Source organism: Crocodylus siamensis, chromosome 7 (genome assembly GCF_052110815.1).
Source record: "Crocodylus siamensis isolate JL-2025a chromosome 7, ASM5211081v1, whole genome shotgun sequence".
Taxonomy (NCBI): domain Eukaryota; kingdom Metazoa; phylum Chordata; order Crocodylia; family Crocodylidae; genus Crocodylus; species Crocodylus siamensis.
In genome coordinates, this window is record NC_143401.1 from 95,097,722 (window position 1) to 95,125,503 (window position 27,782).

General features: G+C 47.1%; 1 protein-coding gene across 2 annotated transcripts in view; it reads left to right on the forward strand.

The window, feature by feature from the left end:
• The window catches only part of COL17A1 (collagen type XVII alpha 1 chain), a 55,858-nt gene that overhangs the window by 26,180 nt on the left and 1,896 nt on the right, over nt 1-27,782 (forward strand). For both annotated transcript variants that reach the window (XM_090057869.1, XM_090057870.1), the window contains 38 exons: nt 574-603; nt 968-994; nt 1,879-1,905; nt 2,788-2,841; nt 3,023-3,127; nt 3,532-3,594; nt 4,324-4,359; nt 4,512-4,565; nt 5,017-5,052; nt 5,853-5,888; nt 6,333-6,395; nt 6,726-6,761; nt 7,354-7,425; nt 7,749-7,775; nt 9,776-9,811; nt 10,335-10,370; nt 10,610-10,690; nt 11,556-11,591; nt 12,332-12,403; nt 14,103-14,165; nt 14,277-14,318; nt 15,205-15,267; nt 15,418-15,477; nt 16,265-16,291; nt 16,379-16,417; nt 16,588-16,644; nt 16,999-17,049; nt 17,897-18,013; nt 18,593-18,730; nt 19,499-19,579; nt 21,303-21,416; nt 22,272-22,370; nt 23,049-23,162; nt 23,420-23,572; nt 24,459-24,875; nt 25,868-25,999; nt 27,083-27,145; nt 27,306-27,377. In XM_090057869.1, coding sequence (XP_089913995.1) covers nt 574-603; nt 968-994; nt 1,879-1,905; nt 2,788-2,841; nt 3,023-3,127; nt 3,532-3,594; nt 4,324-4,359; nt 4,512-4,565; nt 5,017-5,052; nt 5,853-5,888; nt 6,333-6,395; nt 6,726-6,761; nt 7,354-7,425; nt 7,749-7,775; nt 9,776-9,811; nt 10,335-10,370; nt 10,610-10,690; nt 11,556-11,591; nt 12,332-12,403; nt 14,103-14,165; nt 14,277-14,318; nt 15,205-15,267; nt 15,418-15,477; nt 16,265-16,291; nt 16,379-16,417; nt 16,588-16,644; nt 16,999-17,049; nt 17,897-18,013; nt 18,593-18,730; nt 19,499-19,579; nt 21,303-21,416; nt 22,272-22,370; nt 23,049-23,162; nt 23,420-23,572; nt 24,459-24,875; nt 25,868-25,999; nt 27,083-27,145; nt 27,306-27,377 — 2,829 coding nt within the window. The remainder of the gene's footprint in view (nt 1-573; nt 604-967; nt 995-1,878; nt 1,906-2,787; nt 2,842-3,022; nt 3,128-3,531; nt 3,595-4,323; nt 4,360-4,511; nt 4,566-5,016; nt 5,053-5,852; nt 5,889-6,332; nt 6,396-6,725; nt 6,762-7,353; nt 7,426-7,748; nt 7,776-9,775; nt 9,812-10,334; nt 10,371-10,609; nt 10,691-11,555; nt 11,592-12,331; nt 12,404-14,102; nt 14,166-14,276; nt 14,319-15,204; nt 15,268-15,417; nt 15,478-16,264; nt 16,292-16,378; nt 16,418-16,587; nt 16,645-16,998; nt 17,050-17,896; nt 18,014-18,592; nt 18,731-19,498; nt 19,580-21,302; nt 21,417-22,271; nt 22,371-23,048; nt 23,163-23,419; nt 23,573-24,458; nt 24,876-25,867; nt 26,000-27,082; nt 27,146-27,305; nt 27,378-27,782) is intronic.

The following is a 27,782-nucleotide window of genomic DNA, read 5'->3' on the forward strand; positions in this document are numbered from 1 at the left end:
ACAATATACTCACACACTGTATTGTGTGGAGTGTACTGCAAACAAATACAGGTCCCAGAATGAGGCCTGTAATAGACGCATTCAATCTACTGTAGAAAAAGAGGATGATTTCAAGGTGGTGGTAAAAGAAATTGTCCCATGTAATTCTGAATCAAGCTTACAGCACTGATAGAACTTTACATTTTTAAAGCACTGCATAAATAATAACTGCCTATTCCCCTGTGTTGAGGTCAGTATTATTTTCCCCCACTTTTAAGTTGAAAAAAGCAAGATTTAGTTATGTGGCCAAGGTCATGAAAAAAGCTAGCATCAAGAACTGGGTTTAAACTCAGGGGCCTGAATTCTCCTTCCTCCTCCAAATGTGACTCCTGCAGATTTTCAAAGGAAACCATAGAAGCAGGAATTTTCCTGGGAAGAACATAATTGCAAAATCACACTCTGTCCATTAGACAGTGCTGCCCTCAGCCTCAAAATCAAGTCTGAAAATGCATTGCATCACGAGAGAGAGAGAGTGTGACAAAGGGAATTTGTTTGTGTGGTGAAACCTAACAACTGTTTTATTTTCTATTATAGGCTTCTGGAGAGGGGAACCTGGCCCAAAAGGTACTGGAATGCTGGATTTTTCTTCCTGTGTCCTCTGCTATTTTCTCCATAAGTATAATGAAGAATCCAGGACAGATGTTTTAAAATGCCAGGGGTGTCTACTAGTAGGAGGGGCGATTGCTTCCTGCATCCCCCTAGGAAGAGAAATTGAAAAGGGCTTTTCTGGAAATAGACTTACTGTTGGAAGGCCAGGTTCTGTATTGTGCAGATGTGGTGCAGATGTGAAGTACCATGCACACCCAGCTCTCCCACTGGTTTCACTGGGAGCTTAGAGTGTAACAAGGGAGCAAGAGTTCTTCCAGGATGAGCCATGGCTGGAAATACTTTACAAGTCTCTCATACTTCTGTTTTCTGTTTTTCTTAGGTGATATGGGAATGCAAGGTCCCAAAGGTGAGTCTAAATGACATGTTCTCCTCAGACATGTTGACAATATGCAGTAGGGACAATAGCTTTGGAGATACAAGGACACTATAGATTAGGAGAGGTAAGATATCACCTTTATGGGTGATATCTTTTATTGGACCAACTGCGTGGTTGAGATAAAGTTTGACAAGATTTCAAACATAAGGCATTCTTCATCAGGTCTGAGGGAAGAAGCAGACACCATGTTTAAGAACAGTGGGTAGGGCTGTGAAATTAGAGAAGAGAGGGGTATCAGAGAAACAATTAATAGAAGGAAAAAAGCTTGATTAATGGGAGATTGAATAGTCAAAAAGGAAGAGGGTCATTATCACCTGTGGTGTGAAGGAAGAATTTCAGTAATCAGATATATTATAGTATGCCGTGAAGTCAATATAATGTTCAGTCCAGCCAGCTGGACGCCAAGAACCAAGGACTGAAGTGATATATAGATTTGGAAGCTGGAAATGGCCTTTTGTCTCCAAAGAAGCGATTGGCATAGAGAGGCTGATGAAGTGGTGGGTAACACATTAAAATCTACGTGGGTCTATGTTTTAAGCATGAGGCTGTCTTTACTTTTCAGACATAACTCCATGACAAAAACCCTTTAGAGCTTATTGTAGAGGGGGAAATATTTCTTTGCATTCAGAAATATACTCATCTGTTTGAAAACCATCATAGAAATTGTACATTATCCAGTGGAATCAGTGTGCTACTAAGGAGTATTGAGAGGAGGTTGATTTATCAGCAGCCAATTGCTGCAAGGGTTAGACACCCCTATTCTTATGGGTAGAGTCTAACTAGTAAGGGGTGTAGAAGGGAACATGAGGATAGAGCCATTTTCACACTGATTGTCTATTTCTTTGTTGTAACAGGAGACCAAGGACTTCCTGGTATACCAGGTGGGTAAATTTGAACATGTCACTGATTCTGGGCTGCGCAGGGCTTCAGCTAACCAGCACATGCTATGACATTATAGGCTAATGCTCCAAGGAGTCTGGGCTCAGTTCTTGTGTGATTGTAGATGCCTTATACCCCTCATAAGTACCTGATTAGTGACTGGGCATTGACAAACCAACAGAGCCACTGTCCTGCAGTGCAGTGGCAGATTTTCAGTGCAGCTTCAGACTAGCTGATGCTTTTCTGAACACACACTTGCAAGTGCGTTTTTGGATCACTGGCATTGGCATACACATATGAAAGGTCAGGATGCTTGTATAAGCAGCTAAGGCAATTTTGCTTGTGAAAGTTTTGCTTGGGAAAATTCTGTCTTGACTGTTCAGTGACAATGCATGCTCACAAAATTGTGTGCACCCAAGCAGAGGTTCCACTGAGTAAATACTGCCACTGTGTCAAATAAGTATGTCATTCTCACTTGTGTGGTGTGTAGATTTCAGACCCTTTTGTGCTGAATATTTAGAAATAGATTCTGAACAATATCCACGTCACTAACCATGATGTGACGCTACTGTGCAATAATGCTGGTTACTGCACAGTCATTTAGTAATTGGTTATGCAAGTACTAAATGACTGTGCAGTAACCACTGTGCAGTCTGCCACTTGTATAGATGCAGCTACTATGCCTTAGTGTACATTTCTTTCCAGATACTTCAAAAGAGAGCCCCACTTACCAAGTAATATATTTTTTAGCTCAACTCTCTAACTATTTGGTCTTCAGTTTCTTTGTCCTTTACTTTCATAACACCAACAGTCCACCAATGGTCCAAATGTAAGGAAAGAAAGTGCAGGTTTAATGTGCTGTATTATGCTTATGTTAATTCCAGGTCTGATTGGACACCCAGGACCAGAGGGGCCAAAGGGACAGAAAGGCAGTGTGGGTAAGTGGCACTGACCTGTCTTTCCAGGTAACTCTGAGTTTATCATCACTGAACCACAGTGGGAGGCTCATGAGTCCTCAAGCTGTATGTTGGAACACAGGACCTCCTGGGAGATGAATGTCTTCTTACATGGGGTGGAGGATATAGAAAAACTATAAGACAAGCAATTTGTTTTCTGTAGGTGAACCTGGCATGGAAGGACCCATGGGGCAAAGAGGGCGAGAAGGGCTTCCAGGGCCTCGTGGGGAGCCTGGACCACCTGGATTTGGCGAGAAAGGAGACAGAGGTAGGAGATCAAGTTGCCTGGAGCCCTCCTTTCCACTTTTAATTCTGTTTAGAAAAAACAATTCAGTAATCAATAATCAAGGGTTCTGGTAGTTCAGATCCAGGCTTCATTTTATCTGCTTAGACGGAACTGGGCTAAAAGGCCTTGATTTGTCCTAGATCTTCAGTGGACCAAACAGTTAGCTTTTTTCATAGAATCAAAAATATTTTGAATATTGGTTACCTTATTTATTTTGATATAATTCAAGACCTAAGATTTGAGGGAAATCAAATTCTGCTGCATTACAATGGAATTGTTTCAGGTTCTTTCTTACTGACTGGTTGCTAATAATAATGGCATTGAGTAGGATGCAATCAGAGCCTAATCCACAGTAGGTATTCATGATCTTGTTCTTAACTCTCCAGGTTCTGTCGGTGAGCCAGGACTTCCAGGGTCACCTGGTGCCCCAGGTTCTGTTGGTCCCAAAGGTAAATATAACGATGGATGGAAAATGTCAATAGAGTGCGGACAAATGAAACGGTCATACTGATCGAAAAGGTGGAGGAAACTATTCCATTGTAACTGGTTTACATGTCTATTCCATCCTTTAGCAAATGGAAGCCAAGCTGTAGTAATTTAGCTGATGTTTCATTCCCATGTAAGTTGCCCCAGTATAGCTTCATTTACTGTGGGAAAGGAGCAGACACATGAAATAGTCACAGTGGACCAGCTCAGGAGCAGTAAGCCTCCCCCAGCTGCCATGCTCAGGAGAAGTGTCTTTCCATTTTTAAACCAGTATAATTGTTTCATAGCTAGAGTTTCATAAGTAAGTAGTCCTGGAAGACTGAGTAGGATCTGTGGAAGGATGGATTGAAAAAAAGTGGCCCTGATGTTTTTAGTTGTGCTTCATTGCAAGGAGTAGATGAATGATCAGGCTTAGAACTGACTAGTTTGTTTGAGAAATTATGCAGTCTAAGTGTATAGTCTACTCACCTTCAAGGTTAAGCAGTTGTCCTTGCCTTTGAACCTTTGGCAACAATGGGACAAGACTCTAGCTGCCATATCAGTGCAGTTCTAAACTTTAGTGGGAGTTGTACCTTGTAAGTGACTCATGAACAGCAGTTGCCAGGTGATCATGGGTTGGCAGATCCAAAGAGATTTGCTTTTTCCCATTGTAAGACGACTTTAATATCTCATCTCATTCTTTTTATTTACAGGTATGACAGGTTCTCCAGGCCCACATGGTCCTCCAGGTGAGTGCTTCATTCTTCTTTTATAGTATCTCATAAAATATGGGCAATGTACAGGTAGACTGAGACCACCCTGCATGTCAGACATTTCCTTTTCATTAATATATGCTCAGTAATGAAGCAGACTGAAACCCTCAATCCTGTTTCTCCTGCAGGTCCTCCAGGCCTCCAGGGATTTAGAGGTGAAGCAGGTCTCCCAGGTCCTAAAGGTAAGACACAAATTCCACATTCAGCCACACTGAGGAGTCATGGAGGCAGTAACAGATATTGTGTTTCCATCACTGCCCAGAACAGCACACCTGACTAAGCAGTGGAGCCATATCTGTGAACTGTTCTGATGCTGGGGCCAGGCCGGGCCAAGGATAATAGAAAAAAAGAATAGGAGGAAGAATACACTTGGGGGTGGGGGTGGATGCCCTGCATGTGCTATAGAGTAGTGGATGACAGTTTAGATTAGATGAAACAGCAAAGGAGATTTCAGTGGATGGCTGAATGCTACAGTATTGAATGAGAAGATCACAGTGTCTCCCCTAGCAGAGCCTCTGCACCATCCCATCCTGCTCTGAAGTGCATGAAGTTGTCTCTAAAAAGTAATGAAGGACAGAGATGTTTTCCTTTGTTCAGTAGAAACATTTAAAGCTTGTCTTGTATATCTTTTAGGTGACAAAGGAGCTGCGGGACCACCTGGACCCAAAGGTATGTCAGTCAATTAAATTACCTTTGTCAATACTTCCTTTTTTTTAAGATCCTTTTTGAGTATTTCTTTTGGATCCCCCTAAAGGCTGAAGGAACTGGTCTTAGTTAGTCTAGAGAAGAGAAGACTAAGAGGCGATTCAATAGCAGCCTTCAACTCCCTGAAGGGGGATCCAAAAAGGATGGAGCCAAGGTTCAAATTACATTCCAACTCTGGGGTGGGGGTCTGCAGCGGTGGCAGCCAGAAGCTGGTAGAAGCTGCTGCCGTCACCTGAAGTGTGAGGTGGGCTGGGGAGGGGGAGGGCTCTCGTCTCTTATGGGGGAGTGCTTGCCTCTTATGTGGAGGCTCAGCCCTCCCCCTAGCTTCCCCGTAATTCAAATCCTGAATGGAGCTGGATTGTTCTCAGTGGCGGCAAATGACAGGACAAGGAGCAGTGATCTCAAATTGTGGCAAGGGAAGTTGAGGTTAGATATTAGGGGAAAAATTATTTCACAAAAAGGTTAGTAAAACACTGGAACAGGTCACCCAGAGAGGTAGTGGAAGCTCCATCCTTGGAGGTTTTTAAGACTTGTTTGGACAAAGTCTTGGCTGGGATGATCTAGCTGGGGCTGGTCCTGCTTTGAGCAGGGGGTTGGACTAGATGTTTTCCTGAGGTCCCTTCCAATGTTCATTTTCTATTATTCTGTAATGCCAGAGTAGCCTCTTTTTTTTTGATGTTTTGTTCACGTGTTCTCTACTTTGACAGTAACATTTTACAATGAAACAATTATATAACATCCTTTGTCCGTTGTGTTTGTTTTAGGTGATCAAGGTGAAAAAGGTCCTCGTGGTCTGACAGGTGAGTCTAGAAACACTTCTTTTCCAAAATCTTGAAATTAGCATGTAAAATATGGAAACAAAATAAGCAATTGGTAAAAAGTGCATTTGAAAGTATGAGATGACCACTGAACTCAGTTCGTCTTTAAAAGAGATGATAGTGTCATTCCTGGCCTTATTTTTGCTCAGGTTTGCCAAACTGAATTGCATTAGTGATTCATACGATTCCAGTATATACTCGGTAGTGAGTCTTACTGATTGCTTCAGAGAGGTTCACACACAAAGCACTCAGCTCATTTGTACATATTACAAGAATAATCCTTCCTAATACCCATAAGCAGCCTCTTGGTATCCTGAACATCCTGTTGTTGCTGCCTTTAGCTTGCAGATGAAAAAATCTTGCTGAGACTCATTAAGTGCCATCTCATTATTATTTTTTATTCATCTTAATTTAATTTGCTTACAGGTGAACAAGGAGCCAGAGGATTGCCTGGTTCTGCAGGAGAACCAGGAGCTAAAGGTTCAGTAGGTAAATAACAAAGAAGTGCTGCAATATTTCTGAAGATCACATATGGGAGTTGATGTCGTTCCATTCATATAGAGTCCATTTCGGCAAAGACTGGCTAGGAAATGACAGTGGAGTGGAATTGTACTGAATATGTTGCCAGATATTTACTACATTCATGAAAGTGCTTCTTTATAATTTTGTGAACCCTCAGTGAGTCCAGCCAAGGACCTATTCACCTGCAATATAATAGAAAGTCATAGTCTGGTGGACAGTAGTAGTCTGTTTAGTAAAGAGTTGGGAATACTATGGTGCTCTTTCAGGAATTCCTCATGTATTCTTATCTCTTGTTAGGTCCTGCTGGTCCTGATGGACTCCAAGGCCCAAGAGGTAGGCTACTGTTTTTTAATTTTCCTTCCCATTGCACCTCCTCAGAGACAAAAGGTCAGCTACGTCTTGACTTGAAGGCAGTTTGAGAGGAAGACTGGGGTTTGTTTCATGACCTTGAACCCTAGCCTCTCAGAATAACAGGGCAACAATGTGCCATCAGACATTACTAAGTCTGTCTCCCTGTTCTCCATCAGTATGACTTCACCTGGGTGGGCCAGGTATGACCAAGACACTCGAGAGTAGGCAACAGGGTACTGCGAAATGCACCTTGTGTGAACATGAGATCAGGCACATTCTTCTTAGAGACTCTCCCTACCTCCATATTTCAGGCAAGAGCCTAAACAAACAGATAAACCTTAAGCCACCTCCTGGACATCATCAAACTGGAGGCTTTTCTCCAAATCTGGATGCTCATATTGGGTATGGAAGAATGGAAATTCTTGCTCAGTATGTCTGTAGACCTGCCCCTTTGTGTTTGGCACCTATGCTTGAAAAGGTGGTTCAGTTCATACTGATGATGCTTATAATATAAATGGTTACTGCACTTCCCGAAGCTGAAATGTTTCTGTGCTGTATCGGTAACTGTCTCTAGGTGAACAAGGTCTCATGGGATTGCCAGGAATACGAGGCCCACCTGGACCCCCCGGAGATTCAGGACAGCCAGGTAAGGGAAACATACCTTCTGTTAGGTAAGGAGCACAGCTGTTCATTGTCAGCAAGTTGTCTGGAGACTGCCTGCTGGGCAGTTCTTCAGAGACCTGTGCCAGCTGTTCATGCTAAGGCATCATTACATCATGCAAAGATATTTGGACACAGGGCCCTGAACCACATACACAGACCTAAACCTGATTTAAACCAGTGTTCAGCTGACCTCAGTCATGCTGTGTTGATTTACAGAAGACCTCACCCAAAATTTTAAACAGAATGATTGTTTTCCACACAGAACATTTTCCAAATCCTTTAAAATGTTTGCCTTTATTTTCCCAGGTCTCACAGGACCTCCAGGACCTCCAGGTAAGTTATTTTGCCACTGGCAGACTTTCATTATCACTCTGTAGTGCCTTGACCTTCCTCTTGGCCTCAGATTTGTAAGAGCATTTTCCTCATATGTGTCTAAGATTCTAAATGGAGTGGACCCATCAAGCTGGTAACACTTATCCATACGTTACAGAGATTCTCTGATGAAGTTAGTACCATTCAGTTGATCTCATTTTTCATTTTAATGTAGATACTTCATTAGTTGCGCCAGAAATCCAGGTTTTAAATGTTTGCTACCTTCATGAGGGCCACAACTTTTTTAACCTCCTCAGCAGCCTGTTAGCACTCCCAGCAAATGAAGGATATCTCACAGGGCTGGAGTATCTTCTGCCAAAGGTTATAATCCTAATCCATCTGAGGTGTTTACAGACTGAAACTGTCTGCCATGTCATGCCTGTCCAGTAGCCTTTGCAAAATATATTTATTATTTGAGCCTAATTCCTTGCAACTTTGTGTCTGTATCAACAAACCACCCTCCAGATGTCTCTGCCTGGCCCCATTGTTGGTATTTCCAGCCAAGGGATGCCAATAATATAGATGTCCTATGAATAAACAAAGAACATTAAACTACAGGGCTTTCAGCAAAGGAAGTTTAACCTGCACTTAGCTCACTTATTCTGTTTTAGAAAACAACTGTTATAATGATAAGACTAGGTGGTGGCCCAGTAAGTAAAGCAAACTATGGTAAACTAAGGACTCACTTGATTTGCTGAAGGGGAAAAAGATTTGGAAAACAATTGAATTGATCTGTGCTAAGTAAATAAAGGATATGCATTGAGAATGATAGACAATATATTTTTAATGGATGCAGTTCAAAAAATCCCTGGAACCTTCCCTTTCGTTAAGTCAGAATAGGATTTCCAGTGTGGTAACACACAGGTATCTGAATCTCAAGTGGGTTTTGAGATAGTCATTGTACCTGACACCTGAGCACAACAACAAGTCCCAGTGGGCTTCTAGAAATCCTACCGCTTGTTACAGAGAATGTGTTCCAGCTCCTTGTGCATAACTGACCTGTCCTTTTACTCATTAGTAGTAATGTAGGGTTTTCCAGCAGCAACATGATACCCTATGACTTTCTCACATTGGTATTCAGGATAGGATTATCAACCCAAGACTCTTTTTTCACTCACAATCTACAGACTTTTTACTGACCGCCAAACTTTTTGCTGACATTTTTACTAATATATGTCTTACATAATGCAGCTTTTCTGCCAGGCCCCAGTTAGAAGGGGTGGGTTCAAATTTAGGGGTTTAACATCAACCTTAGTGAAAAATAAAAGAGCTTGATTGTAAGTAAAAAGGTTTTTTTCTTGGGTTGGCAACCCTGCTTGATTGCAGCGATAATTTTATGCTGTGTTACTCCCTGCCCCCAGCCAGAGGTCCTCTACTCATCCCTACACCTCAATGTCCCTGACTGCACTCTGAACCATGCTGTTTCCCCACCCAACCCCTGGGCCGTAACTCTGGTGGCCCCATTTCCCCCTGTCCCAGCATGCACCCCCAAAGAAACCTACCTGCTACCCAGCAGTTTTACAGGCAGCCTGGGATGCTGCACCAGCACATGACTGAGACAGTGCTGCCTTCAGAGTGCTGTGCACCTGCTCAGATACCAGGTAATACTGCTGTTCTCTGTCAAAGTTTCAGTAAAGCAGCAGCTGCTTATATTTTTACTGATGGCCAAAGGGTTTTTTGGACTTTACTGACAAACTATTTTTAGCCTGATTTTTTTACTGCCATTCTGTAAATTTACTGATAGTTGGCAACCCTGTTCTGGGAAAGCAAAGGAACTGCAATCAACAGGAAGGAATTTATTTATTTTTTTAAATATCAGTTACAGGAAAATAAACATTTGGATCTAGTGACTCAAATGGGAAGTTTTGCCCACTAACCCATAGTTAAAATTCACTGAAGCATCTGGTTAAAAAAAAGGCCTCACACTAATAATTTTGAATTTTTTCTATGATTCCTATCAGGCCTTCCAGGCAACCCAGGTCAACCAGGAACTAAAGGTAGGTCAGGATTCAAATCACAGATTCCCTTATTCTGCACTTCTCATTGGTGACTATTTTCTTCTCTGATGAACAGTACCTGGATCAACAGTGGCACCTAGTGGTTTCCAAAAAGAAACAAAAGAACAGAAGTCTTCCTGGGAAAATAAAAAACAGGCTGTTCTCACTGCAAAGCCCCCTCTGAAATGTGCTTATTAGACCTAACTCTGCTCTGAGATACAAGAGCACAAGCCCTGGTGACTTCAGTGCTACTTATGCACGTATCTGTATGGTCAGTACTGGGCTGACTGACTGTTCTGTCTCATTCCAAAAGCTGATTAGAGAATATTACTGAGTTAACTGAGTTCTCTCTTTCTGACTTTCTTCCCCAAATGGCCTCCTGTGCAGATAATTATTCTATCAAGGGATCAAGGGAAATGAGGATAGATACCAAAGTCTTTAAAAGCAAATTAAAACTGTTTTATTGATCTATTAATTGTTCCCCTGAAGAAATAAGCTTTTCTTTTCTCTCTCTCTCTCCTAGGTGAACCTGGAGCTCCAGGCAGAATTATCAATGGAGGTACGTACTGTACTGTGACGTGATGGCAGGCAGTGCCAATTTTTGATGTTTTTCTTCAGCTTGTATTATTCCTCCTAAATTCATGTTTCCGGGTACTGTGCCAGGTCTCCATGTGCTTTTATCTTGGAAGTCTCTTGTGAGCATACCTACCGTGCAGCTAGTAAAAATATCCATTACAAATAGAATGCTGTGCACATTCACTCCTCTTCTGTTACAAACTGTCTGTGTTTGCATTTCAGGGGATTCCTCAACTATTGCCCTTCCTGGCACCCCAGGGCCTCCAGGCCCAGCTGGACCCCAAGGCCCACCAGGTGCCCCAGGTAAGGAAACCTAGTTCCTTCATTACAGTTCCTACATGTAACCTGCATCTGTGCTCATCATTATTTATCATGAACTGTGCTTGAGGTGGTTTGAAATACTGGGGAAGACCTAGTCCTTGATTTGCAAAAAACGTAAGTAGTTCGATGTAAAATTCGACCCATCCACAATTACCCCTGTGGAAAAAGGAGCACAAAACAGAATAGGAACTTGCTGCTTCTTTGGGCACTAGGTAAACCTCTTTCCATTTCAGAAGAGTGAGAGTACCTGATTCAATCCCCACAGCTTTGTTTCGGAGTCCAAAACAGGAGGGGAGAGTTATGCTCCTGTCCTGACTGGGGGTGGAGTTGTTCTCAAGACAAGAGAAATGTCAACCTTGGCAGCTTTCAAATCCAAACCCCAACTTCACACCAACTCAGCCCCAGACCCAAGTTCTTCTTAACCTTCCTCTAGTCATTCCCAATATAGATCCCTCCCACCAGCAAATTCTCATGTCACATCCTTTCCCCAAATCTTTACCTCTTTGGCTTCAGTGGCATTAATCCTGAACTACACCAGGGGAAGTGAGAGAAGAATCAAGCCTATGGTCTTTTTATTGTCCTCAGTACTAGTGTGGCTGCTTCCCTTTTTAACTGGATAAGCTCTTTATTTGCCAGGTGACAGGCTGGAAACTGTTTCTCTTGGACCTCTACTAATGCATAAAATGTTGACTAATTTGCATCCCATCATGGTTTAATTTACTTGTGCAGAAAATATACTATTTGATGTTCTCAGCTCTTTAAAAGAGCTATTGATTCTTGCCTGCCACTGTAAAATACAGCCAGAGAAATCTAATGCTACTGCTTTTTGTTTTCCCTTTGAAACCAGGTCCTGCTGGACCAGCTGGTCTCCCTGGACAGCAAGGTACGGTGTATAGCCTGCTTAGCCCTCTGTCTACCTCTCTATGAACTGAATTCACTAGCATCCTCCTTTTCAAAAAGATCTCTCTTCTTCTCTTCTTCTCTCCTTGTATCTTTGCCTCTTGCCTAGTTTCTTTCTGTTCCTGTGCATATCTCTTCAGTTCGTCTCAGTTTTGCTGTATGCTCAGCTCTAATTGATTTTTTTTTTTTGTAAAGGAATTCCCATTTTTTCATTTTCTCTCCCTAAGATAAAGGGGCTGAGGGACAGCCATTCCATGTGAAAGCTATAGCTGTAGATACTTCTGTTATTATTTTAGGTAGGGAATAGGTGTAGTCACACCTGACAGCCAGAACTGGTTTTCTGTTACATGAAACTTGGTCTTGGTTTAGAGGTCTTGTGGTACAATAGGGTGGGAAACAGAGACAGGCCATGAACTAAGATTGAAGACATTGGGAAACTGTACAGTAATGTCCAGATTTGGACAAATATCTGGGGCTGGACTTGATGATCTCCCGAGGTCCCTTCCAGCCCTGATGTCTATGAAATCTATGAAAATATACATCAAGGACTCAGCTTGTGTGACCCAGTCTATTTATGATTCATAATAGAAGATGAAACCTGATTCCATCTCAGATGGGAATTTAAAGCTTGGCTCACTAGCTAACACTCCTACAGGCCTCTAATGGGACACTGATCACCTTTTATCAGCTAAATAACCCACTCTCTCTCTGTTCCCAACACAGGTCCACGTGGTGAGGCAGGGTTCACAAGTGAAACCATTGTGGAAACTATCAAAGCAGAAGTTGCATCTCAAGGTAAGAAGAGCTGCTTTTTCAGCCCTGTGTTTGAAGCTTGAGGAGATAAGACATGTTGCAAGTCTCACTAACAACCAGTGGAGCGTCTCCTTCAGCTTAAGATGTCTTATCTCAGAGTGATGTAGAGCAGAGGTGTCAGACTCACCAGGCACCCAGCCTGGATCTGGGCAGGGTGGCAGTGGAGGGAGCAGCAGCAGCAGCCACCACAGGGGTTAGTGCAGCTCTTGCTTGCTCCGCCGCCAACATCATTCCCCAAAGGGGCTCTGTAGCCCAAATTTGGGGGGCAGACCCTTCCCCCAAATTCTCAGCCCCTCTAGAAGCCCTGTGGGCTGGATCCAGCCATAGACCATACATCTGACACACCTGTTATAGGACAAGTGTGCCTATGTGTTAGCTGAGGATAACAGCATCTGCATAATGATGATGTCACCTGTCTGTTTTATACCTCACTTTTAATCAGAAGATCTCAAAGCACTTTATAACAGAGGCCACTTCCATTATCACAGAAGGGGAAACTGACTTACTCAAGTCACCCAGTATCAAAGCTGGGAATAGAATGCAGGTCTCTTCTGTTCTCGTCCACTGAGCTGTCAATTAGGTGGCATCGCTGCCTGTTTAGAGCATGGTCACTGTATTAATAGCAACAGTGCTGCTAAATCACCTGAAAAAGAAGTAACCCCCTTAAAATGCCATGTAATTTTGGTGGAGGGGAGAGAGCCAGCACCTCCAAGTTATTAGAAAGCAATACAGGAGAAACAGAAATGTCTTTCAAGGCAGAAATGGCAGAACAAGGAGGGAGCAATTTGACAGTATGCCTTGAAAAAAAAAAGTCACTTTGCTTTCTGTAATACAAAACATCCACTGCACCCATTTATAACAGTTACTGGATTGTTCTTCTCTACTCTGATAAGATTTTGTAATTATATCTGCAACCCTGACCAGAGACGGATTGAAATGACAAGTGGTCCTGACCAAATTTCCTTTGTATAAATACTACATCTGGAGGAATTTGTGTCTGAAACAGAACAGATGCCAAGTTCTAGCTCTTTCGCATGGGCTGAGCCACAGGCCTGGATATCTGAACACTCCTGGCTTTGGATTTGTGTCTGGGCTTTGAGGCTGAGGTCCTGCTCTAATCAAGACTCTGCAAGGCCTAGTTTCATCAGAGAGTGGCTTCCTGATCATCTTATTAAAAAATTCACCCCCTTGAAAAAATAATTTATTTCCTGGAAAAGTCTCCTATGACCCCAACCCCATTTGCTCCTCCCAGATTCCTCCACTTTTGTCAGAGACTGTTTCCCACCTGGCAATCTTGTCCACTCCAGCCCTCCAGCACTGGCCTCTGTGCTATGTTCTCCACACAGGACACCAGCCAGACCTAGTCCCAACCTTGTCCTCTCCGAATCTTGTTTGTGTCCTTTGATCCATGTGGCGCAGCCCCAGGGATCCTACCTAAAGCCACCCCTGAGCCTCAAAGCCTCCATTAGCACCATAACAACAGTATTTCCATAGCAATATATATAGATAGATAGATATTTGTTTATATATATCTAGATATATATAATATAGTATAATTTTAGATAGATAGATAGCTATATCTATCTGTCTAGATATACCTATCTCTCTCTCTCTCTTTCTCTCTCTCTCTCTCTCTATATATATATATCAATATATATTTGTTTCTGTCTTCTTTTTACAGTATTGGCAAGTACAGGAGAACGATTAGGGCTTCCCGGTCCTCCAGGCCCTCCTGGTCCCCCAGGTGGGTATTATCTTAGTGCATCTCATACAGAGCAGACAGCCAGGATAAGCAATTTCCAGATTATGCATTTTCTGTGTAAATGTTTCATGCTCTGGTTCTTTCATTTGCCAGGTGCTTCTATTCAGGGACCAGCTGGACCTCGCGGTCCTCCAGGTAAGAGGTCATTTCCCTGGAGAGTGGAAGGATTTTTCAGTCCATCTATCATGTATCCTGTTTGGTGGGTAACTCAACCCAGGGGTGACATCTTGACCCATATTAAATCAGCAGGAGTTTTGCTGATGGCTTCATTGGAGCAAGGGTTTCACCACATGTGGTCCCACTGATGTACTTCACTATAAGTGGAGTTTCATTGCAGCAGGAGAGGAGCTGTCTGGTGAACATACACCTACACCCTGTGCTGCTGTGTGGCACTGACAGCTGGGCCCTAACGGTAGCTGAGGTAGAGAGCCAGGCATGGCAAGGGTACACTAGCCAGAAAAGTCATGTTTTTACTTTAAAAGGGCTCTAGCTCCCCTTCAGTCCCAACTAGAAGCAGCTGCAGCAAATTTTGTCCTGTCTTCCTTAATGGCCCCACATTGTCTGTCCCTGGGTCCTCTGTGCTCCCTGCTCATTAGTAAGAAGGTCTCCTTATTCTCTTTCAGTGGGATAGTGGTGAATCCTTTTCCTCCCTTAGCCAGAGCAGGGGAGAAGGGAGGTGTGATGTGCAGTACTCCATGACTTGGTAGACGACCCTTTCTTTAGCCCTGGCCAGTTAGTAAAGTGGGTCCAGTTTGTGGCAGACAGAAACATCTCCCCTTGAGGAGGGAAGTCCCACTCTGCAAGGACTGAAAAGTCCTCTGGAATGCACTGAGGCCACCTGGGGTTTTTATTCCACATCCCTATAACGGCAAATATCATGAGCATGATAACTAACAGGGGTAGATGTGTATTGAGGACATAGTGAACTCAGGCCCTATTTGGAAATCCAGTGACCCTGCACTTCGCTCTGCTGATTGGTCCTGACTCCCCTCTAAGGTCTGTTAATGTTTTTCTCCTGTAGGAGAAGGACTCCCTGGCCCACGGGGCCCACCAGGAGAACCAGGGTCTTTTGTGCCCACGTCAGGTAGGTTCCCAAGCCAAATCATATGTTGGATTATTTGAGAAATTGTTCCTCTGCAGTTCACATGAGCCCACTGCAACCGTGGGGTAAGAGGTTGTCAGTGGGGGTAGTGTCTCAGCATCTATTTAAACAACCTTTTTGTTTTAATTACAGAAACATTCTTCGCAGGCCCACCCGGCCCACCAGGCCCACCAGGACCAAAGGGAGAACAGGGTGAGTGTCTCCCCCCATCAGGGATTGGGGCTGTCATTGAGGGTGATCTCTCTGAGCTGCCAGAGAAATGCTTCCGAAACAAACCCGTGGGCTGAAAAGCAGTGAGGGAGCATTGTGAGGTACAGACTACCTTTCTGATTGGTGTTTGTGCTGCACCCAGTGCAGTGGGTCCTGGTCTTTGAGCATGGTTCCTAGGCACTCTTCCAGAACAAATCAATAATCATAATAAAGTAGATTTCCTCCTGAATCCACAGTAGCTATTAGACTCCAGTTCTTGATCCAGGACACACACAACATTTAGACCCAGGTTTAAAGTATGATGTTTAGAAAAGAGCATCAATTCAGAGTATCCAGAAGAAGGTCCACATCCAAACTGTGGCTTTCAGAATGGGTGTAGGTTGCTATTTGGGAAGGCTTGCTGTTTTGGTCAGGCCTATTTTTCTTCTGCTTTAACGTTAGAGTCATTCCACACCTTGGGTTTCTGTTGCTGACTTTGTGAGGGGTAGTGACATCTTCCTGTCACTTTGCTATGCTGCATGGAGCTCTCAGACTCAGCTGTGCTAAGCCTGGCAGCTAGATGCAAATCTGTTATATATAAACAGTTATTCAGCAAGACAGCAGCTGCTTAGAGGGGAGGGAATATGCTCCTTCGGCCGGACTAAAATACCCATTTCAGCCCTGGGAACCAGATGCCTCAATGTTATATTGCATGCTTGACAAGGGCTGTGGGGAGCAGCAGTTCCAGTGAGACAGTACTAATGATCTGCATGTGCTCTCCTGTTTTCAGGTGAACAGGGGCCACGTGGATTCACAGGTAAATAAGATTCCACAGTAGCTTGCCTGCACTGTCTTGCAGCCACAGGTGTGTGTAACTGGTCCTCTCTGTGTGTGTTTCCTGTAGGTGAACCAGGTCAGCCTGGCCTTCCAGGATACTCTTCAGGTCTGTTGCACACACTTCCCTTCTCTGTTCCCATTGCTCTTGTCTTTCAGCTGAAACCTGGAAGGGAAATTCTGGCTCCACTGGACTTGATGCCAGTGAGGTCAGGATCCCTCCAAGCTGTCCCTGCTTGCACAGTTCTGACTCTTCTTCCTGATGTTCTCATTGGGCAGGTGTGGATATTGGTATGCAGGGACCTCCAGGCCCACCTGGACCCAAAGGAGACAAAGGTTGGTGAAAAGCAAACTGTCCTTTCTTCCGCCTCTGCAAGGCATGAACCTGCAGGTATGCACCATCAAGACTCCCACAGAGACTGGTGGGCTGGGACAGTTGGCTGCTCCCAGTGCTCATGGGCTGGTGCCCTGTCTCCTTCTGGCTTTCACTACACCAATGGCCTAGTGAGTGCACTGTCCTCATCACAGGGATTGGAGAAAACTGGTAGGTTTTCTCCTTCCATTCCAGCCTCCACCATCAGGCACCACATCTGGGACCGAATCAGCATGAGGACTGGGAGGCTCTGTATGGTGGCACTGGCATGATCCAAGGTCTCATCCATGCTACAAGGATGTCTCTTTTGTTTCTAGGTGATGCTGGTATCCCAGGAGCTCCGGGCATTCCTGGACTGGGTTATGTAGGTAAGGGAGAGGCAATGTAGGGACTGGATTGTAGCTGATCCATTGTATCTGGAAATGCTGACATGGACAGGGGAGCTTTCCAAAAGTTCCAGAGGATTTAGCTGTGCTAACCACACTGAAAGCCAGTAGTGCTTGTGCTCTGTACCCCTTAGGGGAATTTGAAAATCCCCGCAAAATGCACCATTGCAGAATTACAGGTTGACATTTTCTACATCTCAAGTCATTTAGGAATGTGCTACATGGGAAAACAATCTGAATTAACTTTTTAAAATGGATTAAACCCTATTGTGAGCACTGTCATTCAGAACTCAAGTGACCTTAATTTACTTCTAAGGTGAATTATGTTAAACCAATCGACGGCTATTTTAATGCTGAATACGAGTATCTACACAGAAGTTTTAACAGAGTTTAACTCATCTATTTTTGTTTATTTTGATTAATTAGCCTCAGTGTCTCTCCCCCAAATGCACAAATACTTTCAGTCTCTGTGCTGCAGTTCCACATCTGTGAACTAGGAATAAAAGCAGTCCTACCCACTCCTGTAAGATAAATGCATTCAGGATTGTCAAGTGCCCCAATGCAATTCTGATGGGGGCCACAAAAGCACCTAAAATAGATTTTGGGCATCACATGTAGCAGCAGACACTCTCTCCAGCTGCATTAGGTAGAAAACTATGACCCTGGAGGCCAAGTCTGTCAGCCTGGTTAGGTGGTTTATGAGGGTTCCTTCCCATCCCAGCCATCTGTGGTCCTGGACTGACTGCCTAAACCCTGGAAGGAGGGATCCTTAGTGGTCCCTTGTGTGTCAGTGGGTGCTAATAGTCTCTGGCCTTTGTTATTTCTTTAGATGAATATTCAAGACAAGGTCAAGGTCTTCCTGGTCCTCCTGGCCCACCAGGTCCCCCAGGCCCTGTTGGAGGCTCAATGCAAGAGGTTCAACAGTATGTTGCCGAGTACCTGCAGAGTGAGTATGAACCAGCTTTGTCACGGCCCAGGTACTCTGCCACTCCCAGGTCTCCCACCCCTGTGGTCCCTGTGCTGTCATAGGGCTGAAATTATTCATGTCTCCAGTACGGGCAGGCAGGGCAGACTAAACAGGACCCAGATCTGCCAGGGCTTGGACTCCCCTCTCCCATCTTTTCCGGGTGGGATCCCACTTCCATTCCTGAGCCTCTGAGAAGCCTTCAATGCAGGGTAACATCTCATAGACAGCCCCCATGCTGCCCCAACTGCACAGTTGTTACATTACTGGTCTGAGCTTTATTCACGGGTGAAGCTCCTGTGGAGCTTGTTTCCCAAGGATCCTGCCAAAGGCCTCCTATGCTGGCTGGTAGCATTGTACCTCATGGGCAGGGTGAGTCCCAGGGGTAAGGGGTCCTGTGGAGGGTAAACACGCATTGTGTGATAGTCCTCAGATAGTACAGGATGCCTGAGTCATGCAATATCCACCCCAGCAAGCTTCCCTGAGGCATGTCTCATGGCATCTCTCCTCGGGTCATGTTCTCACTCCCATGACTTGGCTGTGTCCTTTCTTCCTCATTAGGTGACAGCATGAGGCATTATCTGATTGGACCTCAGGGCCCACCGGGACCCCCAGGACAACCGGGAATCATCATCACTGGTAGTGGAGACACCTTGGACTATGCAGAGCTGGCCCAGCGGGTTATGGCCTACATACAAAGTAAGGGCCACATTCCCGCATACCTGGGCTCCATGTCTAAATCTGTTCTTGGCTGAATCTGTGTGGTACCCTTTTGAAACCCAGTGTGACCGGGAGCAAACTGTAACCCCTGATGCGCCCAGTGCTGGAAGAAGACTGGCCTTCAGCATGATTATAAATTGTCCTGCAGTGTCATCACTTTGTGAAGCTTTGCAAGAAGTAGGGGGGTTCTCATTAGGAGCGAAGGCAGCAGAATCAAGTACTCTCTGTCATGTCTCTGGTTGGCATTAGCAGTCATTGTTGCTTCCTTACAGTAGCCTCACTTTGAACACCACCCACTCACTCCCCTGAGCTTCCAGGGAGACAAATGGGAGTTAATTTAGCACTGTAATCTGTGGGCTGGCAACTTCCCTGCTCAGCATGTGAGAAACAACACTGCCTTCTGCTCACTGGAGGCAGAACGTCTGTGCCTGTTTGCTCCAGTCAGCTAGAGGTTTGCAGAGAGACAGGAGCCCCTGTCCCTTAGCCCCTCATACAGAAGCTTGCCCCTGTCATAGATGTTGAGGCCTAGGTTTTCCACACTGAAGGCTGTTCCTTTGCTGACCTCAAGGGGATGATATTTACCCACTGAGCAGGCTGTGTACAAAGCCTTTCCCACTAAAATCCTTTAAAGCAGTGCCCCTGGGTTTACTTTGCTGCAGCCAGGTACTTGAACCAGTTTCCTGTATGCTTGCTGGCCTTTGGCCTTCAGTTGAGCCCGTGTGGCATTAAACCTTTCTGTTTTCACAGGTTACGGCTATGAGTCCACTGCTTTGTCCACCTTATTAAAAACTTCCTTTTCTTCTGAAGATCTCCTGGCCTTGCTGCAGAGTAAGTGCTCTACACGGGAACAGGACAGGGGCCCTTTTCATTCCCACTCTGTTCTATCTTGAGAAAGCTGAGGCACCAAGCCATTGGCATCAGACTGTTTGCAGGGTCACTGACACCAGCTGCCTCAGAGGATGGCGGTGCTCCCAGGCAGTCTGCCTCCATGGATGATTTCCTTCTAAGCCCCAACACTTAGACCTTAACTCATGCCCTGAATCTGGTTTAAACCCCATCCAGAAGCTCCTGTCTTGGGGCTTGTTCATCCATAATGCCCCCAAGCAAAACTGCAGAGTTTTGCCTGGTGCATGTATAAGCTCTCCTTGCATCCTCCATAAGGATAGAAGGGGACCCTGGGGCAGGGCTGCACAGTTGGTTCAGATCTCAGTGACAGCTGGCAATGGGAGCACGCCTCTCCATCCTTGAGTCATCCCAGCTGGAACAGCCATCTGAGGAGCAGGAACAGGTGCTGGGCTGAGCTAAGCATTTCTGGCAAGAACTGAGTGGCAGAGGAAGTGAACTCAGGCTGCTAAAGAACAAGGAGGGGTGCATGCACCCTGCAGGCTGAGATCACTGCACACTCCAGGGGCTCTGCACATCCCTCTACCCTGTATGCACCCTGCCATCACTCCTTTATTTTGGGGACTCCCTGTAATTCTCCACTCGCCCCTTGCCCAGGGCTCAAAGCACCCCTTTTCTCATGTCCTCATACCAGGGTCCCCATTTTCCCTCTATGTCAACACATCTCTGTGCAGCTTACATCCCTCCCATGTCTTCTTTCGCCCCAGACCATGGGCTCTCTCTGCTTCTATCTCCCCATAGAAGGGTTCCCAATTCCCAACCCCCAGGAGTCTGTGTGCTCCACCCCATCCAGGAGCTGTCAGCCTGCCCACACACCCCGTTTTTATTGCCTGGGAGGTAGCTCTACACGGATGGATGTGCAGGAGGTGTCAATAGGTGCCAAAAAACAGGTGTTTGACCAGTAGACCATTGCAGGGGTGCTCTGAATTTTGGCTTTGCTAATTGGCTACCAGGGGACTCCTGTTTCCTTCTCTCCTTTCCCCACGCATTTTGATGTGCCAACTTCCCCAAGTCTGCAGGGTTCTGGCGATAGATACTCAGAAGATTCCTGAGAATCTGGACTCACTCAGAGGAGGCATTCCTAACCTCTAGCATCAGACACAGCCATGCCACTGAGCCAAGAGAAAAGCCTATGCAGCCTCAGCTAGTTATTTACAAAGGAACCTATTAGGGTCCTGAAGAAATAGGTCAGCCTGCCTGCAGAGCAGAGCACTATGCTAGCAAAAAGGGTCGTGTCTACACCATGCGGCCAGCGTGCTCCCATTGGGATGGCCTTATACACGCCCCACAGATATGCTCCAAACCTGGGAACACATCAGTGAAAACGGTCCAGGGTGCCCAGCCACAAGAACTCCAACCTTAGTCCCTGGACTACAAGAGAGTGGCCACTTGTAACATCCCTGGAGCAGCCTCACCAGGGTTTGGAGAAGGTGGCTAGGGCGTGCCCCAGGGCATGCTGCAGGCCATACCTCCTCCTCCTCAGGGTTCAGGCACTGTGAAGTGTCCCTCCTCCTTTACTAACATCCTGACTTGTGTGTATGGAGGCCCCGCCAGCAGGCTGTGACGACCCAGGAGGCAGCTCTTCTGCATCCTTAGAAGACATCAGCAGCAGAGAGACTTAGAAGATGCCTTTTCCTTTTCTTCGCAGAAAAAGAAGTTCGTCAGTATCTAGTGGGACTTCAGGGTTCCTCAGGAGAAAACAGCTTGGCAGTGTCCCTGGACTACGATGATTTGGCCAGGCGGGTTATCAACTACTTGACAAGTAAGTGTGTGCTTCTCTCTGCTCCCACACGGCCTGACCAGAAAGCTGATAGCAAGGCTCTCTTTGGTGCAGCCAAGCTGGCAGAAGAACCCCCCAAAAGGCCTAATCCTGAGAGATATTGCGCTGCTGCAACCCTGTTAAACACAGTGGATGATGTGGGTTCAGTGGTGATGTGGGTCCAATCAAATCAGGCCCTGAGTGATTGGATTGTGTGAAGCAAACTGGGGAGCAGGGAGCTCTGTTTCTCATTCTAGAAAGTGATTGTTCATGTAGCTGAGCCCTTCCCTCATGAGGTGCTAGCATCATCCAGGAACAACCCAAAAGGAACCAGTGCAGCCTCGTCTGAACATTTTGGCAAAGGACGCAGCAAAATGCTGGTTCCAATATTCATATAAACCACATTTTATATCCACCCCTCTGCTCCAGAAATTCCCACATGACTCCAGTCAGGAAACAGGAGCAATACCATATGACTCAATCGATCAGTCATGGCTAACTCACAGGTTGCATGCTAGATATTCCACAGAGGAAGAGCTCTAGACACCTGCTGAGTATTGTAGAGGCTAATAGAAGAGCAGAGAGACGCTAGATTCCTGATGGGTGCGATTCCTGTTGGAGAAGGAGACGGTGAGATCTCTGCAGTGGTTCAGCCCATATCTCAAGTGGACCTTGGTGGTGCTTCCTCCTTGGCCACTGGCTGACATCTGCACAGGGGAGGATTTCACCCAACAGGACTTGCTGGCTCTGAATTAGCCAGTCGACTCCATGTGTCATGTAGCTGTGGAGGCTTTCTAAATAGGCCCCATAGCTCTGAACACCTGTTCTCATCAATGCTAAATGCTTCTGCTTCCCTAGGCTCTGGGATCAGCATTGGGCTTCCTGGACCACCAGGCCCGCCAGGGCCCCCAGGATTGTCTGGCACCTCTTATGATGAGATTACGGCTTGGCTCCAAGGTAAACCTGTCCCGGGGTCTCCATTGGGACCTGCAGGTTCAGTCATCCTAATAGTCCTAGTCCCAGTATGTGAGAGTAATGCATCCTTGTCTAGGCTGTACCAAAGCTTCTCTTCCCTAACCATCATCTGCATAGCTCTGTTCCAGCTGTCATCAGGATGAAGCCTTTGTAAGCCTCTGATCTGTTCTGCTCTGGTCGCTGGCTGCTGCTGCAATGAATGCATGGCATGAGCTTCCCATCCCTCAGACACTGGTCAAGGCTTTCACAGACCCCTGGTTTCCTCCTCTGGGCTGCTTTGCAGCTGACCACTCCATCTGCTGCTATGCAGAACAGCAGGTCAGGAAGAGCTGAGGAACTTGAGAGATCTTCAGTCCCTGTAAAATGGTGGACTATGTGTGATATCAGGAGCCTCAAATGCCCCAGGCCTCTGTCCTCTGTCTTGCATTGGTATCCACTAGCATAGACTGCAGCTAGTCAGAGCCCCAGCAAGATCCTCAAGCAGAAGAATGGCCCATCCAAGTCCTTGTTTGTCGATTCTTCATACCTGTGTTGAACCTGACACAGAGCAAGGAATTTCTGAGCAGCTGCGGTTTGCAGAGACCTGAACATCAGGGGAGAAGCTTTGGTTGCGGGGCTGAGAACCCTTAGCTAACTCCTGCTCTTCTGTTGTACTTTCAGACTCCAGGTTTAATGGCATCGTTGGACCTCCAGGCCCCCCAGGTCCGCCAGGACTTCAAGGGCCTGCAGGCCGCTCGGGCAGCTCGCTCGAGGAAGTCGTCAGCTACCTACAAAGTAAGGAGCTCTCACTTCTAGCTGGTGGCTGGGAAAAGGGCCAGCAGGAGGAGTTACATTCACTCCAGAGGCAGCAGGGAGATTTCACATGAATAGGATCGAGTTCTGGGGCAGCTCGAACATCTCTGTGTTTATTTGGGGGTGCAAAGGGTGGGTGAGCTGGGCTGCAAATCTCTAAACATTTTCCCAAACCTGTGTCATTTCCGTGTCCTCTGTCACTGATAAACGTGCTGTCTCCCCTTTTCACCTCTCCCAAGGCATAGGATACACCTCCAATTCTGGACTCCCGGGACCACCAGGACCTCCAGGACCCCCGGGTCCCCCGACTTTCTCTGGGACTGACGTCCTTTCCTACGCTAGTGTTGCTCAGAATGATGAATTCAGGAGTGAGCTGATCAAATTCATAACCAGTAAGGAGCCTGTATCTGTCAGTGTAATCCCCCCACCCACCCACTCTGCTTCCTGCTGTCCACGGTGTGCAAGACTCAACCAGGACTTCCTGTCCAGGAGTCACTCTGGGTGGAATTTGCTTCAAAGACGAGGTTCCATTTACCCCCCCTCTATGGTTGAAGTAGGGTTTAAATGGGGAATCTTGCAGCAGCCCCCTTCGCTGGGGTGCATTTTACCCTGCAGGCCTCTCATGCATGAGGCTGCAGGGCAAGTGCAGCACATTGGGATCCTGGGGTGCAAACTGTGGGGAGATGACAGGGTTCCCTGAAGTTGTATTGAAAGGGGGACTCATAGTGTGGCTTCTCCAATCCCCTTCTTTGTGGAGGAGGCATGCTGGCTAACGAGCACCTTCCTGACAGCTGGGGTATACATCTAAAGAATTGGGAAAGCAGCATCCCCAGCCCTGGCACATCATTTTTTGCCTCTAATTTGAGGAGCTGCCATCTTGGGAAGCCTGTATCCAGGGTTGGAAAGGCTGGATCATGCTGAGGTCCTGAGCACTTTCTGCCTCTCTGGGCTCCAAGAATGGTCTGGGTGCTCAGCAACTCTTTAACTGACTGGGTGGATTTCTGGAGCTGGTCACCCAAGGTCCCAGGGTCTTGGGCTTTGTGCTTTGGTTCCCCATCAGCAGATGGCAAAGCTAATGCTTCTTGCCTCCATCCTGTGCCTGGGTGAGTGCTGGGGCAGTGCCCAGCGGACAGAGAGCTCAGGTGATGTTGCAGAACCTCATGCATTGCTGGCTTTCCCCCACATTTGTTTCCTTGTGGCCCCTGGCCCTCTGCTGCCTGGCTTGACACTTGAATACCTGGCTGCTGCACCCTGCTCAATGCCTGTTGTGTTCTGCAGGTGACGGCATTCGAAGCTACATCTCCGGGCCTCCTGGGCCTCCAGGGCCACGGGGACCACCTGGGCCAAAAGGAGATAGCGGCATCATGGCTGGGTCTGTATCTACATCATACAGGGGATCCCTGGGCACTGATGGATCATATGGAGGATCCTTGGGCACTGGTGGAGCATACAGAGGATCCCTGGATACAGGTGGATCCTATGATGGGTCCCTGGCCACCGGAGGATCACGTGGCAGCTCGATGGGCGGTGCTGGGTCATACGGTGGCTTGATGGGTGCCGAAGGATTGCAAGAAGGGTCCCTGAGAACAGAAGAATCACAGGGAACATCGAGCTTGAGAGGGTCCTACAGCGAGTCCTTCACTGGGCCACTGGATTTCAATGAGCTGGCGCTGCGTGTGTCTGAGAGCATCCAGAGTGAGTATGAGATGTTCCCTCTCCAGGCTGGGACTCAGCTCCCACCTCAAGCCCTCCACACGCCACCCCTCTCACTTCACCAGGTCCACTCTGCCCCCCTCTTCCCACCCAGACCACTGGGCCCACGTACCTTCCAGGGGAAGAGCTGCAGGCAGTTCTCCCCATGGGGCCAGCGACACCCAGAGCCAGGCACAGAGTGGCAGCTCCTGCCCCGATGCCCTGAGCCAGCCTGCACAGCCCTTCATCCCTCCCTGTGGGCTGTGCCTCCTCCCAAGGAGGACTCAGGTGATAGGGAGCAAATCAGACCCAGGGTCTGTCAGGTCTGCGCACACAGCACGTGCACAGCATGGCTCCATGGTGCTGCCTTGACCTCCCCTCAGTGACACCAGCTGAGCTCCTTCCCTGGGCAGTGGGAGCAAATTACTGCAAAACCAGAAATGCTTGCTACAGATTGATCTGGGCCCTCTTGGCTGATTAAACACCAGCTGAGATTAATGGAGGATCATGTTTCCTGAGCAGAGGCCCCTGTTAGCTCTCACCTGCTGTCCATGAGAGTGAGAGCACCCTGGCACAAACACGTGCTCAGACCAACCAGGGCTCAACCTGGCAGCTCTGGGAGATTCGTCTTGTGCTGTCAGTGAAACGGGCCCAAGGCCAAGGCTAGGTGCAGGTACTGCAAAAACCTGCATGACACTCACACTCGAGTGTGCCTTCACTCAAGTTGTGAGGAGTTTCCAGAGGAAACAAACCCCCGCAGAACAGCCCCAGCCCCACAACAAGAGAAATCCCATGTGGCGCTGGCCCTCAAATTTTCCCATTCAAGGATCTGGAACTGGGAACTGGTGGTATTCGATGGACTTCACCCTGCAGGGCAGGAAAGACATTTAAAGGGGCAGGAACTGTTTTTCCAATCACTTGACACTGTGCTTGTCAGTGGTAAAGGGCTCTGCCTCTCTGGCGTTGGAGTTTAACCTCTGTGTTTGTATCCCCAGGTCGAGGTCTCCTCCAGGACCTGATGACTTACTCTGTGCAGGGGCCACCAGGCCCCCCGGGGCCACCTGGAGTCAGCAAGGTGTTTGCATCCTATGGCAATGTCACTGCAGACCTAATGGACTTCTTCAGGAGTGAGTGGCACTTCAGTCTCTTCTTGCTCAGCCTGGGGGTCTGTTGTGGGCTTGTCAACCCTGTGGGGACAGCACTGAGCCCTCCCTCTGTGGCAGCTCCAGAGACCTTGGTCTCCAGCTTGCTTGACCCTACCTAGGCTCAGGAGAGAATCCTGATGATATACGTGGTGGTGCGTCCTGGCCTGAAAGGCTGGGTCCCAGCCCCGTGAAGACTTGCCAGTCTCTTGTACCAGTAGTGCAGGTTGAGCCTGTGGGCCCTCCTCTTTTGCCATTCTGTAAAGCTCGTCCTTAAGAGTTAGACATTTCCCCCTGATTCTTTCCTTACACAGACCAGCCTCCTATCTAGACAAGCCGTCAACCTGGCACTTGTTGCGGACACTCATGGAGTCAGGTTCCTTTTGTATTTAAACAGCCTGAACAGTTGCGGAAAATTGTAGATTTTGCATTAAATCCAGAGCTCGCTTTTATTTATCCTTATAAAGAAGCAGCATCACTGAAACAGCAAAAGGAAAAATGCTGATTTAAATAAAAATCCCATTTTTTAATTTCTTTTGTGAACATCATTGCTTTTTCTTGGCCTGGCCACGTGCCCGGGAGTGGCCGTTCCTCCCTCAGCACGGGAGAGCCGCAGCCTCTGCATCCTGCAGGACCAGGAACAGAAATTCACCTCAGCTATGCAGAAGGAGCAAGGCTTTCTCATGGTCTGCCTCCTCCACCAGCCAGCACAGGGTTGGCACAACCTGGCCTTGAGCGAGGACAGCAGGGTTCACCTGTGACATTTCCCCAAACTCTTTAGATAACCTATAGGGCTCTTCTGCCCCCAGCTAAGCGTGTCTGGCTCCCACGCACTCACAGCTAGAATGACCTGTGTTGAACTGTTTTCAACCCCAGCTGCCCAAGAGCAGCATCAGGGCAGTGAGTCCATGTCTGACCTGGGGCTCTTACAGATAGCATTGAGCCTGTCCACTCGCATTTAAACTAGAAACCTGTGTGGAGTCACTGAAGTGTTACCCTTTTGCAGCAAGCCAAAGGGCTTGTTGGCTGATCTGACTGATCCATGCTCTTGTTCATTTTCTCCTGCAGCTTACGGTACCATCCCAGGCCCGCCTGGTGCAAAGGGAGACATGGGTCACCCAGGTCCCAAAGGTAAGGACTGCAATCCTATGGCTTCTCACACCCACTTCCAGGGACCTGTGCAGTCCAGCAAGCAGGGGTGGCACCATCACTGTGCCCCTACCAGGCTCTTGCTGCAAGAAGCCATGCACTTGTCATGCTGAAATGAAACCCATCCCTCTTGTTCTTCCAGGAGAACGTGGACCGATGGGGCCTCCAGGACGCCAGGGCCCAAGAGGACCAAAGGGCGAAAAAGGAGAGAAAGGTACGAATGTCACTGGGCATTCTCTCTGGGGACAGAGAGAGAGAAGGCACATTCTAGCAGCCTGGGTCAGTGCTGAGATCCTGAGCTCAACCCCAGCCCTAGGGAGACTCCCTCTGTGCCGTGGGTCAGTCCCCTGAATACCTTGTCAGGAGGAGAAGCTGGAACTTGGCCTTCACCTTCCTCCTTGAGAAAGTCAGGGAGAGTGAAACAGACTCCATTTGTGTCCTGCCTGCATGGCTGAGTTGGGCTGGGAGAGACCCCAGGGAAAGCAGCTACTAAAGGCATACAGGCATCTGCCCCGTAACCACAGCACTCAACCCAAGCACCCAGGAGGCTCTATGCAGGGCTGGATGCTCTCCTCTCTATTACTACCCTAGCCCACCATGCAGTTCAGGGGCACAGAGG